This window comes from Cylas formicarius, unplaced genomic scaffold, assembly GCF_029955315.1.
Source record: "Cylas formicarius isolate icCylForm1 unplaced genomic scaffold, icCylForm1.1 PGA_scaffold_1__22_contigs__length_36826433, whole genome shotgun sequence".
In the NCBI taxonomy this organism is placed as follows: Eukaryota; Metazoa; Arthropoda; class Insecta; order Coleoptera; family Brentidae; genus Cylas; species Cylas formicarius.
This window is the reverse complement of record NW_026844264.1, coordinates 27,188,054-27,204,863: the sequence shown is the minus strand read 5'-3', so window position 1 is coordinate 27,204,863 and position 16,810 is coordinate 27,188,054. Positions and strand designations below refer to the sequence as shown.

The following is a 16,810-nucleotide window of genomic DNA, read 5'->3' as shown; positions in this document are numbered from 1 at the left end:
TTTATTATTATTTCGTACTTTGAAAATGTCGAGAAACGCTATAAATAACTCCAAATCAAAATTAGGACTTTAGAGAAAATTTGGAAAATATATGACTATTTTAATGAACTAATGGAAGAAACAATTGTTATCGATAAACAAAATACAATGCTAATTAGTATTCGCCGCTATATGTCATCAACCATGAAGGCCTCTTATACTCTTGAAATATTAGATTGAAAAATAAATACATTAAATCCTAAACCCGGATAATAATTACAGAAGCACGAAAAGTAATTAAAACGCAAATTATTTCTAGTTATTAATATTTAAGAACGAACGAATTTTTTGATTTACTTTACGAATCTGATGGAATGATCATTTCATTGATATTTTACATTTAAAATCGTAACCAGTACTAACCACTCTTTCATTGGTGTTTTCATCTTAGTCAATAAGCTTGCCTTTCTTAACATGGTCTAGTTTTATGAGCCAAGCTTTCCTTAAAAAAAAAACAACAAATAATCTACGACATTTACGACATTACGACATAACTCGCATTTGAAATGGTAAAGGAGTCGTAGGACAAGCTGACTATGGTGTGGTTTCTCAAGATAAGCCGTGAACCAAATCAGCATTAGAGAATGGCCCAATATAGGATGTAAATAAAGGGAAGGTCGAGTTTGGGTATTGAGCATATAAATCATCCATGATTTGAAGATATCTTTGCGCAACCAATTTTCTAGTTTTCGCTAACCATATTAATCTTAATCATAAATAAAATACGGTTCACAATTTGTACTTCATTAATTAACTATTTTAACCGAGAGTGATAGTACCGGGTACGCATACCTAAAAGATTATCAACTTTTAAGTTAAATTCCTTCAGCCATGTCTCGCACGTGTGGGTGGGCGAGGTGATTTGCAACCGCGGGACAAACATCGCTTCTTCTCCCTCTCTTCTTCTTTTGTAATATACTATTGCTTCCATTTACCTATTTAAGGATATTAAAGTAGTTTAATTTTTTTTTCTACCTTAACACGCCTATAGGGTACATGCACTAGAGGAAAAAGTATGTTAATTTCAGGGAAATGGTAGAGGATTTTGCAGCAATGGCTTGTTACTTCTTGGGTAGGTTATTAATCTGAACAGAAACGTTTTCATGAAACAAAAAAAAAGGTATATAAATAAAATGTATACTATTTATATTAATTTTACGCAGTTTAAAATGGTCATGGTAAGGTAAATTTTAATTAAATTAAATTTTCTTCTGTTGCATATTCCTCGTGCTTGTAAAAATAAGACAACGATCTGTAGTCTCTAGATTGGTATTTCATGGCAACCAATTATAAAACTGATAGGACTTTCAATTTATTTATTTGTTAAATAAAATTATAATTAATAAAATATACATTTTTAATGAAGACAGTTGTAATATAATATGGTAATATATAATTTATAATATATATAACATTTTAAATGTGACTCCATCTCTTCCTTTTCTGATTTAGGATTTAGAAAAAATGGGTTAATACAAAAGCTGTAGGGTTTAATGTGTAGGTTTAATATTACATACTTATTTGTATACAAGGTGTTCCAAAATGTCAAAGATAAAAAAGCAATGTAATATTTTTCAAAATTCTATAAAAAAACAATGCAAATACGGAGAATATATGCAAATTCACAGGAAAGATAGGCGCAATGACATTCATGAACATCTATACATTTCAAAGAAACAAAACTTTGGAGAGAAAAACTAGGCAGTGCATTTTAAGTCCTGATGAAGAATTATATGTTTTTCTATTACTTAAACGATTTGCAGAAGTTCAGCATTTGACTGAGGAAAATAAGACTCAGCGATTAGTATTTTTAGCAAATTTTGGCCAGCCTGTAGCCCAGATTTACTATTCCAGATACTTATTTAAGAAACACAATATTATTTCGGGAGGCATGGCATGACTCTGGCCCTATTTGCATTTTTGTCTTTTTTTATATACAATGATAATTTTTAGAATTATTGTCAATTGAAAACATTATTCTTTTATCCATTTTTGAACAAAAATATTATTCAAGATATATCGCAAAAGTAGTGACGCCATGATGACTAAGCATCGATTTTGTTTTTCATTTTAGAAAAATATAACTTTGCAATACTATGATTTTCTGCAACACTCTGTATAGAAATAAGTATGTAATATTAAATTTATACGTTAGTGCCTAAATTTTCTTTCCGAAAATATAAAATAAAAAAGTTATAGCGGGGGCAATATTTTTGTCTAAGTGCATGCGTTAATTTAGAAAAGTACTAATCAATTTCGAATGGCATAAGAATAAAATATATAGGTCGGCTTCTTTGGATTCTTTAAAAATACGAGCTAAGTCAAAAGTAAACCACTTAAAATACCACCCCCTCTCCCACTTGAATTTTACGAAAACTATTAACAAAAAAGGTCGGTGTTGTGAAACAGGATTTGCGATCAAAATTTCAAGAGTGTTTCTAGTTTATAATAACTTCAGCCCAAACAACGACGGCATTCGAAAATGGTTTCCAGAAAATTCGAAATCGTAGTTGCAGAATCAAACGGCACCCTTATGCGCTGTATAAAAATCCGCCAATTTCTTGCCGAATTCCTGGTGGCGATGCCTTGCTCGCGCACGTCGCGAACTCCGGGCATATCTACTTCACACTCAGTTCGTCGCTTCGCTGTTGGCGCCACGACGCACCTCGATGCCCTCCATAGACGCCGCGATGCGAATCCGATGCCGCCAACTTATTTGAAAGTTTCCCGAGATCGCGGCAGTTATCCGAGTGATAAAATGAAGTGTGCGACGCGATAAACGCCCTTTTTCTAAATAAAATAAAAAACACAATGTGCTCACCAAAAACTGTTATCCTTCTACTCGTTTTCCTGCGTAGAGGTAAGAGATGCGTTTAGACGGGGGTATTCTGAGGGTGCTATTTTGTTCGATTCGGGGAGATATTGGACCGCAATATATTTCTGCTAATGGGCTATTATCAGCAAGGTCGTTTATTTTTATAGGTCATTGTGATGGAGTGCGGGTAAAATTATTCAAATTTGGACAGTCTGAAGGGTAACTTTTTTCGAAGAAAGATTTATTGTAAAATGATTTTACAATTTGCGCATATGATGTGTCTATTGATTTTTTCCTTAAATCATTTTTTACCCTCATTTTTATTCTCATTCCAACATAAACAGGTTAATTGGGGGGAGTTACGACTTATGATTTTTTCACTAAAATACAAAATTTTATTTAATTATCCTATTATAACTAATTACATTTTAAGTTATAATTATAGCATATATTAATATTATTATAATCCTGTCATTATTATGATTACCATTAATTATTTTTAATGATGAAGAACAACATGCTGTATCAATCGAAAGGTTCCGGTTCCTATCTAAAGTTTTAAGGTCAGTTTTTATTGAATTGCAAATTGTAAAAAATTGAAAAAGTTGGGTGGAACGCCTTGCTTATTTAAATCATTCAAAAAATTATTTTCATCTGTCTAGAGCATTAAAATACAAGTAATAGAGCTTTTCCATTGATGGTAGTATGGTAGTATGATTGTAGTCAGTTCGCTTAGCAATTAAAATAATGAACTGTTGGTCAAGCATTGTTAAATTGTTTGATTTTCATTGTTTTAAATAATTTTTTGACTTGTTTCGCACATATTTAAAATATACAAAATTGTGCGTCGTCTTCGGTTAAGAATGGGCAATACTTTAACAGCGCCATCTTTAGTTTAGTTCATAAATTCATATAAAAGAAGTTATTGTTGAAAATTGCAAGCAGATATAAGTCCATAGTTAAAAATTATTCAACATTTGAGTTTTTCAACGAGCAAAAACAATGCCTGCCTTTTTAGTTAAAGCCATGAGTAAAGAAAAATCTTGTATCTTTCTCCATACTGTTTCCATTCTCTTGAATTACTAATCCCCTATGAGTATATCTGAAATTTGAGTTTTAGGTAAATTATTTGCTGCCCGCATCGACCCTTTTTTTAGTTTTATAGTTAGTTTTTTGTATATTTTCCTTTTTGTTAATTTCTTATACAGGGCTGGTCTCTTGTTACATAAATGTAGGGTTGTGCCACACATACTTGAAGATTGTGCGATCGGTTTTTTTTATAATCTATATAGCTGGGTAAATAAATAAATAAATTATTTACTTATTTTGGTTTGTTTTCAGTGTTATTTCACAGGTTTTATTGATGTGGAAAAATGAAGGCGTTATTATTTTTTGGCTTCATAAAATAAATAGAAATTGGAACTGGCTACATATAAAAGCAATTAAAATTATATTTCCTCTTCAACCCCAGTATACCAAATTTGAAAGTTATTTTAACACCCTATATTTTTTTCAATATATCCTATTGACCCAAAAAAATACGCTGATCAATTTAGAAGATTTCCGAAGACCCATTCTGTGGACTCGAGGTACGCAATAAATAAGCATGCAGTGAAGGATGTGGTTGGGGTTCCAAGGAATTTAGGGATTGGCATTTTTATTGCATCGCTATTCTTATTAGATTTAAATAGCTTCAAACGTAATTTCAGAACGGTAAGTTAGTCCTGCCTTTTGTACATAGTGAAGAAGTTCCACTTTCCGCTCTATAGTATTTATATTATGGACATAGATAACCCAAGTAGTCAACCTAATATGAGTTTTATTTTGGGTTTGTAATACCTGCATTCATCAAATTTTCAAAATAGAATGAGAGAGTATTTTATTTTCTAAATAATTTCTACAAAATAGAACTTAACGTTTTAAAAAAATCGTTCTTTTGAAATAAGAAAAGTAAGTGTAGTTCATACCCTTTATATTGCTTATGACGGGAATTGCACTAATATTTTACGTTAAGTGACTTTATGGGGCCGCCAATATTAAGGTCTCAACAAAGGCGTAAAATATGGTTCGCGGAAACTCGTGATGAAAATTTAAAACATGTATTTAGCGAAACCGAATAAGTTATGTGCGATTTACTCGGATAGAAAATCGAAACCTTACTGAAATATACACGATGGCGAGTAGGTGCTCATTTTAGCTAGCTTTTTGTTTCTTGCACATGGTACATATTTCCCAAATTATGTTGCTTCTTTAATTTGTAACGAAAATTGATTATTTAAGATCGCATGGATATGTTAAAACGCAAAAAAAAGAGGATTTATATTTTTCTATCAGAATTGCACATTTTTTTGCAATATTTCAAAGAACATGATTTGAAAGCAATCTTAAAAGAAAAAGGTTCGTTTAAGAGAACTTTGCTTAAGCACACGACCGTTTGTAGTAGTATGATGGAAAGAAAACTACTCGCCACGGTATAGGGGAGGATTTTCACTAGTAATATCACTAGAGTTCAAATTAATTTCGGATTTAATTTGACCTCTTGTGGTATTCGGTAAAAAATTTCTACCACTCGTTGTGTTTGAAAATTAAATCATTTATTTTTTTTTTATTTCAACAACATCAGTTTTTGTCTTCAAGTATCAGCAAACATTCCATTCTAAGTTCCGCATTTTCACCATTCACAGAAACGAGAAACAAAGCATCCCAAGAATATAGAAGACATCTTAGCTTTGTACTTGAAATGTACAAAAATTATAATGGAAAAAATAAAAATCAGGCAGTCAAAAAAGATTCTGTTGTTATGTATTTTGATTGGTTCAAAATTACAAGTGTGCAATTTTCTAGTAAATATTGCTTTTGATAATATAAATGTTGTATAGCTGTACTCGTTAGCAACACATTTAAAATACAATGACTTTTCGCCTTACTTATAATGTGTTTTGTGGCGTTACAAGTTATTTTCCATCAATGTCTCTCAGCTTAATTAATAGTTTTGTTTTTTTAGATTTTCCGATTTCACGCAATTATTGCCTTTTAGGGTTTTTAGTTAAAGCGTACAGCCAGAACTGTCATCAACCATCCATCAACGAACCAGGAAATAATGGGCCCTAGTTTGAATGATTTATTCTCATTAATAACACAGGTCTACAAAATTAAACTTTTTGACAGATGTTTTTATTTCGAAAACTGATTTTATATGATTTTGGCAAGCTGATTTCAGAAATTCTATGTATTTATTTGTATCACATAAGTTTTTTTGCAAATATTACAGGAAAAAAGATATTTCTAAAATAATTAATTTTTTTATTCAGTGAAAAACTGGAATCCTAGTTAAAAAAAGTGAAAAAAAAAACTTTACTCAGATTTTTTTGAGTGAAATATTCGTCTGTTTGTCAGAAAGGTGCATTGTCTGAACATTCGGCTGTAGTCCGCCATCATTGCCTTGGTATCGCCTTTCCATTTTCTTAATTTTCTGGTGAAACCTCTCTCTCTTTCTCTCTGCTCTTCGCTAACAGCTCCAAGGTTTTCAGGAAAATAGTTCAAGTGTAAAAACAGGAAATGCAAATTCATATTACAACCTATACGATGAAAGTGTTGATAAATATTTTGTTTATTGTTTTCGTCCTTAGAGTTCCCAAGAAACTTATCAATTACTTCGTTAAATGAAACCCAGGCGTTTTTCTCGACATTGGTCATTGTGTTTTGAAAATCCTTGTCTTTGCATAATGTGCTTATGCAGCCCAACAAAAATATCTTCTTTTCGCACAAATGTTTTTGCCTAGCGTAAGTTTGATATAAAGAGGAGACAGTAACTTTTTTGGGGTTAACCAAGCTATCCCTTAATGCATTTTTGCCACCAGGTTGTTCTAGAGGGTCATTCTATTTGAGTCCAATGTCTATCTCTAGGATGGAAATTTTGTGTAATCTTAGGGCCACCACAAAGCATCCACTGATGTTCTTGATAGTTTATTTTCTTCTGAAGAAATCCTAAATTTTCGTATGTTAAATGTACCGAATACGCAATGGGCAACGGGCCATTGTGCACTTTTCTTTTATATAAGGCACACTTCCTAATTTTAAAACTAAGTCAGCAATTTTGTTGGAATACACTGGCGGGCCTTCCTGAGTAAAATATTGACCTATCCCTTGTTCGCGATCCCGGTAAAAGCTTGATGCGACGCCAGGTGCCAGTAAATGTTTGTCACGAAGTCTAGACGCTAACAATTCGGATGCATCCTTTTAATTTGCTCTTGGTAAACACTTCGGTGTGCTCTTGAAATCTGAGTGATCTGGGTCGGAATTAGATTCCTCTCATTCTGACGATATGACGTTTTCCAGTTTTTTTAGGGCGGTTGGTGTCGGTACATCTGGTCCATGAGAAACTGGTGGAATAGCAGAGTTTTATTTTTTCTGTTAAATCCGTGAACATTACAAGAACAAAACAACAATTACCGTGATCTAGATATAACAAACGTTATTTGGATTGTTCTTCCTTTAGTATGTATACGTCCTAGAACACTAGAAATATGCAACAACGAAGATAACAGCCGCGAACACAGTAGTACGGTGACCAATACAACCAAACAGGCTAGAACACTGTATTGACGCTTCTGCGCCAACTCTGTTGGTGTGCAGGGAAATCTAATAGTATCCAGTGTTGCCAAATCACATTTAAGTTCATAAAAATCAATAGGTATTTATATTAATAAAATAACATTTTAAAGATATTGGGCGCTATAAAAAGGGCCCTCCAAAATATAGAAATAAGCAAACAGCTTTCAAACATCAAAATCACTGTAGAACTGTGTAATTTTCAAATAGTTTTTTTTTGAGTCTCGACTGTAAAAAACACATTGAAGACCACTTGAACGAATACGAATTGCTAAACAATGGGCCGGGACGGATTCACGTTCACTTAATAAGGGTGACACAAAAAACGAAAAATATTATAAGGTGATTTACATGTTTTTTTTTTGTCGGGATTTTCAATGAAAAATCGCTTCTCCCGGGAATGACGTCGGGGTCACCGGATGCGACGGAAAAAGAAACCGAGCGGCCGTTACCCTAAAATAATTCCTTTCCAGGATTGACCGCAGAAGGTTCAGTTTGCAAACTAGATGGTTTTGCGCGCAGGCCGGTGGAAAATGAAATAGATAAATTAGGATCTATTTACATTATAATTTATTTATGCGCCTCCGTATCCGAGTTGAACATAAAGTAGTACGAATCAGCTAGAGAAAAAACCAAAAAGCGTTCAAAAGTCCTTATGTATCGGGGTTCAACAATTTTGTGGAATATATCTTTTTTCCATTGCACATTCTTTTCAGAAAATTCGCATGCAAAAATATTGCGTTTGACTTTGCCCTCGTGAAAGAAAAACAATTAAATGTTATAGAAACGACTCCATTAAAGTTCTTGGAAATTCAGCAATCTGCTTACTAATTTTTCTGTAGAAAAAAATTATTGATTATTTGTGCTAAAATATCTGGTGGGACTTGATTTTAGTACTATCAAGGATGGCTCGCTATTGGGCTCACAGTGGAATGTGGTATATTACAAGTAAGTATCTGGCAAGCGAATTAATTTAGCCCGCAGTGTTGCCACTTCTACTTGAATGTCACACTAACGTTTTTAATTTATATGTTTCTGTTCATATCTCTTAGCTACACCTAAACTTTATACAATTAAGACCCTTAAAGATGTCTTACTTTAACAGAAGCTCAGGTCGAACATTCCAAAAGATTTGAGTTCATTTAAATTTGTCATGCTAATTATTTTACTTACAAATAGAAGCAGTAATATTGAAAATATCTTCAATGTCTTTAATCAATCTGAATATTATCAGCTAAGCGAAAATGATTTGCCGAGGATATGTCCAAATTTTTTTTTATGTTTTTTCTAAAATATTTTGATTATTTTCCGTATTTACGCTCAGTAACAAATTGCATTGTTCAGACAATGTTCGGTTCTCTTTCTTAGTCCTTTTCCGCTACATTCGAGTTGACTGTCATTATTCAGATGATTTGGAGCTTTCCATTTTCCAATGGAACCCATAACCGACATTCCCTGTTAACGTCTTGTGACAAGTTACGAAAGTTGCCGGCTTCGCCTAGTTCACAACACGTTATCAAGCACAAAGTTTTTCTTTGCTTGCTAATTATCTGAGTTTCCATAATACAACTTGCGACCGAAACTAGGTACTTTGCAATAAATCTATTTTAAAGCAAAGTGTTTACGACTAGGTTGTAGTCCTGAGCTCTTATGCATGAGATTTAATTATTAAAGTTGCATTTCACTATTTGAACTGATATTTAATAAACAAAATACTGTAAGATCTAAAGAAACTCAGAATAGAAATAATTTATGAGGAAATATGTTAATGAAAAATGCGATATTCTATAGAGTTTATTTAAGATGAAATGATAACTAATTATTGCATATTTCAACATACTCATCATACATTATACCTCATATTAATTCTAACCTAAATTTCGAGTTATTTATATTTTTCGTTTTTGTTATTTAGGGGCGTATTCTGTTTTGAAAATAATGAAATAATTCTTCTTTAACAATTTAACAAGGATTTTTTCATTTCCTAATTTTTGTTTTATATATTAATTTTATTCAATGATTAAAATTTTTTGGGGTCCGATATGATTTTGATTTCCTCACTTTTCAATGATTTTAGCTCTTTTTGAATTTAAAAAAAATTAGATGTCATATTTGAAAAATCGGTTTTAATCTGGTTTTACAAAACACGAAACATTATAATTAAAAGAAAAATTGTCAAGCCTTCCGAAATTGCAAGATAAAAGTTTGTAAAGTCGCTAATGTCTTCGTTTGCTACACTAAGCAAACGGAAATTTTACTCATCCGATTGAAATCTATTTTTTACAAACTCTGTATGTGACATTTAAGATGAAAATGTTACATTAATTGATGACAGATTTCCTGATGAGGGTTAAATTCAAAAAAGGTAAAATTAGTATAAGTTTAAAGAAGGAAAATCAACAAACCATTAAATGTACAAATGTTTCAAAATTAATTATACCTCAATAACCAGAAATACCAAATATCGACCGAAATTTTCTTTAAAATTTTTGAAACCTAGACTTACCAATGATTACAAAAAACGAATAAAATAAAAAAAAGAAATTTATGTCCAAATGTCGTTTGTTAATCTGTTTTGAGTACCCAGTAGTTTTCACTTAACTACTATAATTCTTCTGTATTCTTTACGCGAAGTAAACGAAAATTACAACGCCACAACAACTTTTGAAAGATTACTATAAAAGTTTTAAAATTTGTGGTAAATCTTTAAATTATTCCAGGGAACGAAACTGTTAGAAACTACAAAACAATGGGTTTTATATCATATATTAAATTCCAGTTCCGTGAAGCTCGAAGGCGTAAGTGGAACTATCGTTACATGTAATAAACATATTACTGTATTTCGCATGAATGAATCCGTTTATTACAGCTTCCAGCTTAATATTATTCATTCGTGGAACGACATTGCTGTGTATTATAATAATCATAAATAAATTTACAATAATACATATCTTTAAAAAATAAAGATTACCTGAAAATTATGTACTAAAATATTTAGGATTCAAATTGGGTATTCTAATAAGATAAACACCAAACTTTAAGAAAATTTCCATGGACTTGCTCGTAGTGGTCAAATGATCACTTTCTAATTGACCGGTTAATTGACTAATCAAAATTTTCTTTTAAATAACATCTTGCAATTGTGAAGTGTTACCTATCATTATTTAATAATAATATGTATTTTATAACAGATTATTATGCGTTTGTGATGTACAATTTACCTATAACCCTCTTCACGGAATACCCGAATACGATACTAAGATTCCCAGATCGACGCGACGGCTACATAACGCAGAATATAAATAAATAAGTATAAATTTCATGGTGTTTTTACCATTAGTTCGGTAAATTGACTGGTCAATTGACGGGTCAATTGGGCTATGTTATGCAAAAAAACTTCCAACTCTCAAGTCAATAATATTGAGATATTCTTAAATGAACATTTTGCAAGTGCAAGGATCATCTTAGTTTACTTTTTTTTTATATTTTTATTAATTTTTTTCGAAAATACCAAAAATTTTGTGACTGGATTTTGCAAAATGAAAACAAGGAACAGGAAGGATCAACAAATTACTATATTAAGGAATCATAAAGGAAAAATATAAAATTCGATAACTTAAGTCTCCACTTTGCTTCAACAATGAAAACTAGCGTCGAATAAACCTACATATTCAACTATAGGTTTATCTGATTCTAAGCTGCTATAAAACGGCAGAGTTAAAGTTCTTAAATTTCTCTTCAGAGATTGATCTTCCTCTTAAATTTTTTTTATTTTCATTCCCGGGTATTTATTTGCGAAATTATTTTCTATAACTTAGATTATATATATTATGTAAGATATATTATAATAGCCAGTTTCTTTGTTCTCCTGTTTCGGTTTGTTGTCTGTTTACAATGTTTTTTTCAATATTTGAAACGCCATAAAAATTATCGATTTCATTTTTGTTACTATAAATGCCCTTTTTTAAGGCAGTTTCTCATAATATCAATATAGTCATTAGCAGTATAAACACGTTAGAATGATTTTAATTTGCATTCTATATCGCTGAAATCCGAGTCGTTCGGTAAGAAGTCCCGAAATTAGAAAATTTAGGGTAATTGTTTCGAGATTTGGGGTATTCGTAAAACATAAATAAGGAAAAGGAAAGGGAAAAGGGTCATTTTAATATTTCTGTTTTAACCGGCACACGAGTCACTCTACAGAATAAAGCACTTCTGAGGAAATGTATGTTTGACTGTTACATGATCCCACTTCTTGAGACCCTCGGTCAGCTTCTCCTTCGACCCAAACGTAACAATATCCGCAATCTTCTTTACCGCTGTGAATTCCAGCATTTTATACCCAGAGCTGCGTTTTAAAGAACATAATATTTGTGGGTATTCTTGGTAAAGGCAATGTTTTTTGAAGATCAAAAGTCAACCACTAATTTTCATGCCTTAACCTTTTCCAAAATCGAAATAAATAAGAAAAAGTTCAGATTTTCACGAAATTATATATTTTGACATGCCAATTGTTCCGACAACACCGTGACTTTAGAGATATAAATCCGTCCATTAAATTCAAAGTAATTTTGGTCTAAAGATACTATTAAGCAATCTAATAAATCTTGTTTCACCAATGGGTTAACCTGTTTCCGAGTTTATTTATTTTGATAAATGGAATTTTATCAAGTAAAAACCACCTCAGTTCAATTTCTCCAAAATCTTCTGTGCACAGTGTTCGAGCTTTATTCATTCAAGTCTAAATGTTGCTATTTACAAAACTTCTGCAATCCTCCTGAGTCGAACTTGCTAACGTTTCGCCAATCATGCTGTTGACTTCTGCAGAAATTTACCTTAGTTTCAGTTGGATATCATAGGCAGATCGCGAAATTCAAAATGTATAATCTAGTGTGTCAGCCAAGTGGGTTAAAAGTTTTATGCTAAAATGAAGAGTATGTATGTATATATATTTTCCAGGTCTAGAGTCGACATTGGGTTGAAAATATTTTGCAGAATAAAGAGGAATTAATTATTGACCAGATTACCCGTTTATAAAATTTTTTCATATAATGTTGGTTGATAGCTTTTTGCATAACAGGACCCAATTGACACAAGAAAATTTGACCGTTTAATTCAATAACCCTACTTGTTCGACATTGAAAGTAAAATCCTTCTTCTTTCTTCCAAGAACGAATTAAAATCTGTTATGTTGCCATTACGAAACAAGCCCGGAGACGCCTAAAAAGCGTCGATAATTACTGGTGGAAAAGTCAACTTCCCCTTGTTGGATCGAAGTCATAATTTGCTGTAAACAGCAAACTCCAGCCATGGAAATTCCAAAACGGCTCCAGCGAGATATTTAAAGGTCTTATTTATTGTTTTATTCGGGATCGTTCCTCCTTTAGTAAGATTTCGGGAGCAAATAAGTTCGAGGAAAGAAAATGAATGAGTTGTATCAGCGTCTTGTACTTAGAAATTTGGGATAAAAACAACGGGAATGGTTTTACGGCGTGCCTGGATTCAAACAAAGTAGCTTTTGTAAAAGTACATGTTTTCTTTTGTTTCCACGAACAAATCAGTGACGGCGTGGTTAAATTATTCTTATATCGCTAGTACGAATAGCTGCAATAGTATTTTACAGTAGGGGTGTTTAAGTTTAACTAGAACATCATATATATTAATCATACATAATTATAACATAAAAATAACACAGCACATTCACTAAAATTAACAATTGAATATTCTCCCAAAAAATATATTTCATTACGTAATTTATACAAAATTCAAAATCTAACCTATTATTATTATATTAAATTTTAAAACAAATAATAATAATGCGTTTACTTTGTTATCTTTATGCATTTGCTTCAAGGCTCATAGATATAATGGTATAAATTTTTGAAATGTCTAGAATCTTTGATTTATTTGTATTTTCACTTATTTATTATACATTTTCTCTTTTCTCGATTTCCGACTATCTAACCAAAACTAACCGTTGTCTTCAAAAATATCTGCCTTCCCATAATACACTTCGATTTCGTGAAGAGCTGTACAAAAGCGTAATTTCTAGGTTTTTGAAAGAGGATTTTTAGAAAATATTTTTGCATAATTATATATATATATATATATATATATATATATATATATATATATATATATATATATATATATATATATATATATATATATATATATATATATATATATATATATATATATATATATATATATATATATATATATATATATATATATATATATATATATATATATATATATATATATATATATATATATATATATATATATATATATATATATATATATATAATTAGATTAGATAACTAGAAGATATATAATTAGATCTAGCACTGTTACCCATCCCATAATACCATTTTGTAAACTCCACTCTATGCATAATAAAGTGTTAACATTTGATGTTTATTCAAAATATGTGAATATTAGAATTAAAATAACTTAACTATTTGAATATTAGAATAATATTTTTTTTAAATGTACACACGGCTGTTTGGATTTGCTTAGGTAATTTCGAGTAAAATATTTTTCCTTGAATATTCTTTGTAATTTATGAAGCCATAGAGAAATCAAAATTTTAAGTGATGATAAAATTTTTTATTTAAAAAAAGTGGAGATATTTCGACATTTCGACAAATTTGAAGAGTTTATTCGATCTTCCTACGTTTTGGTGGAGCTTTTTAAGTTATAAAAAAATATTTTGAGTGAATTTTGGTATCTATACTAGTTTAAATTCTTTCAAAAAATTAGATATTTTATGAATATTAATTTGATACCTCTTTAATTTAAAGTGTTACTATTTTTGAACGAAGAAAGGCTGTCTGATTAGGGTATCCGAGATTTGTAAAAAATTGTGGAAAACAGGTTTTAGTAGACAAAATTGCCATTTTCCTATTATTTTTCACATAAAAAATTATTCTTATCTGTCCAGAAGCAGACAATAAATTTGTAGATATGTCGACAAGATAAGAAACTAGTTTTCTTGAAACCAGGCCTAAAGCCCATCAACTTTCATTCTTTGTGATATTTGTTTCCAAATAGCGACCTAGTGGTCATTTTTTTAACTCAATATTTGAAGTTCACCGTTAATTATACAACACTTTTATATCTTCATAAATATTACTCTCCTTCTCGAAAATAAGTCCGTTCTGCGAACTTAATAGAAAGCTCCTTTGGAATAATTTTCATCACGAATTGCCATTTTTATCGAAATTTACCAAACTGAATGAAAATAATATAAAAACGGAATTCGCTCGCGCGATTTTGCCTAAAATGAAACTTTCCCGTGTTACGGGGCAAAGGGCAATAAATCAACCGAAAGTTTGAGAGCAATATTAAAAAATTGTGATTTCTGTGGATCGGGGAATGTTTTTCAGGCCGTGCTCAGTATGTGTGTTAATGGAAACTGAACGACTTTCGTTTAAATTCGACTGCAATATCAAGTGCCCTTCTGTGAATGTTTTTTATTTGACGTTTTAAAGCGGCTTCGACTAAAAGCTGCGGAATATTTGTCTTTAATCAAGTAGGCAATCGCACAACAAAAAATAACTAAATCTACGGTGCGCTTTCTGTGTTATGGTTTTCGGGACTTGAACAAAATTAAGCTACTTCGTTTTTTAGTTTATATATTTAAACGCACTGTAGTGTTGATGAGGGAGACCCAGTGGAAGATTCACAACAGACAATGAATATATTTTTGCCAATTGAAAGATGAGAATTACTTTCAATTGCAATTATTTCTAGGTCAAGTAAATTTAAATACAAATCTGTAACGTATCACACATATAAACCGCTTTCAAATAAAACGAAACTGATACAAAAATAAAAGCCAATAGTTACATTTATGAAAAAAATAAGTAATTGTAACTATTACGTGTTTAATTTATGTCTTAAAAAAGCAAGCAAAAGAAATTAATAACAGTACCGTGCGTTCAATTTATCTTGATAACATTTTAATTGGCTGTAACTTTTTTGTTTTTAGAGATATAAAGGTAAACAAAAAAATAAAATGTAGGGTTAGTAGCCAAGTTTTTTTTCCAAGTGACGTATATAACTCTACATCATGTATTTTTTTAATGAAACACCCTGTATATTAAATATGTGTTAAATAGAATATATTATTCCGATCACAATGATGTGACACACTTAATATTTTAGTCCACTCGTTTTTGTCAAATCGGCAAAAATAGGAAATTTTTATATAATTCCAAAAATTGCCGTGACTGACTGCAACAACAGTAATTATTTACAAATGAAAGTAGAAGAAAAACACAAAAAATGACAAGACACACTAAATTTTAAAAGAAACTTCCACAGGCTACTGTAATAGTTTTTATTGACTCGAACTAGCTAACGTCTCCTATTTTTTCCGATTTGTCAAAAACGAGTGGACTAAAATATATAGTGTGTTACATCATTATGATCAGAATAAGATATTCTATTAACCATATATATAATATACAGGGTAATTTGTTTAAAAAATGGGATGTAGGCTTTTATGTAAAAAAATTGATAGTGTTTTGTTTTATACGTCACTTAAAAAAAAACTTGGCTACTAACCCTATCTTGTACAGCACGGTACATGTTAAGTCGATCGAAGTAGATTCTAAAAAATAGGTGTTGAATATTGTTCGGTCTTAGGGCCAGCCTTGTTTCTCTTAACGACCTTGCTAAACTTAAATGGGACAGTATATTTTCAATTTAGATATCCAGTCTCTTATGGCCGCTGTCTCGATTTGTGTCTCTGTCCGGATTTCAAAAAGTCCAGTTTAGTTTAGTTCACATGCGATAGCGATAGTTTAACGGTGATAAAACTGGATAGTAACAATTTTTTTTGGGACTCGTATTTATTAAATTGATAAAAAAAACACTCTTGACTGGTTTGCGGTTAAAATTACAAATTAGAAATTACAGATCTACACTCAGATCGAGCCACAGCCCCAATATTCAATTCTTTAAGATAGTTTTCATTCATCAGTAGTGGAGTGTGACTCCTACAACTCTACTCTACTAATTTATAGTCACCAGTTTTCTTCGCCCGTCGCTGTCTTTTGCACGTTCCCATCACTACATCCTCCCTGCTTCATGAATCAATCTCTTATAATGGAAGTAAGATCTTTAATTACTTTTATCAGGCTACTAAATCAATTCCAATTTAAAAAAAATGTATGTACCATGATGATCTTCTGGAAATAACCTGCCACATTTCTTTAGATATCTTTACATTAAGTTGTTTCATATTTTTATGCTAAAGTCATTTAAAACTTTGTTGTCAATTGAATTATTTATTTGAATACATCAAATTACGACTCATGCAGACAAACATGT

General features: G+C 31.0%; 1 protein-coding gene across 1 annotated transcript in view; it reads left to right on the top strand.

Moving 5' to 3' along the window:
• The first annotated feature begins 2,683 nt into the window (after nucleotides 1-2,683).
• LOC132696769 (uncharacterized) overlaps nucleotides 2,684-16,810 on the top strand; it is a 68,551-nt gene continuing 54,424 nt past the window's right edge. The window contains exon 1 of the mRNA XM_060661780.1: nucleotides 2,684-2,899. Coding sequence (XP_060517763.1) covers nucleotides 2,851-2,899 — 49 coding nt within the window. The 5' untranslated portion in view covers nucleotides 2,684-2,850. The remainder of the gene's footprint in view (nucleotides 2,900-16,810) is intronic.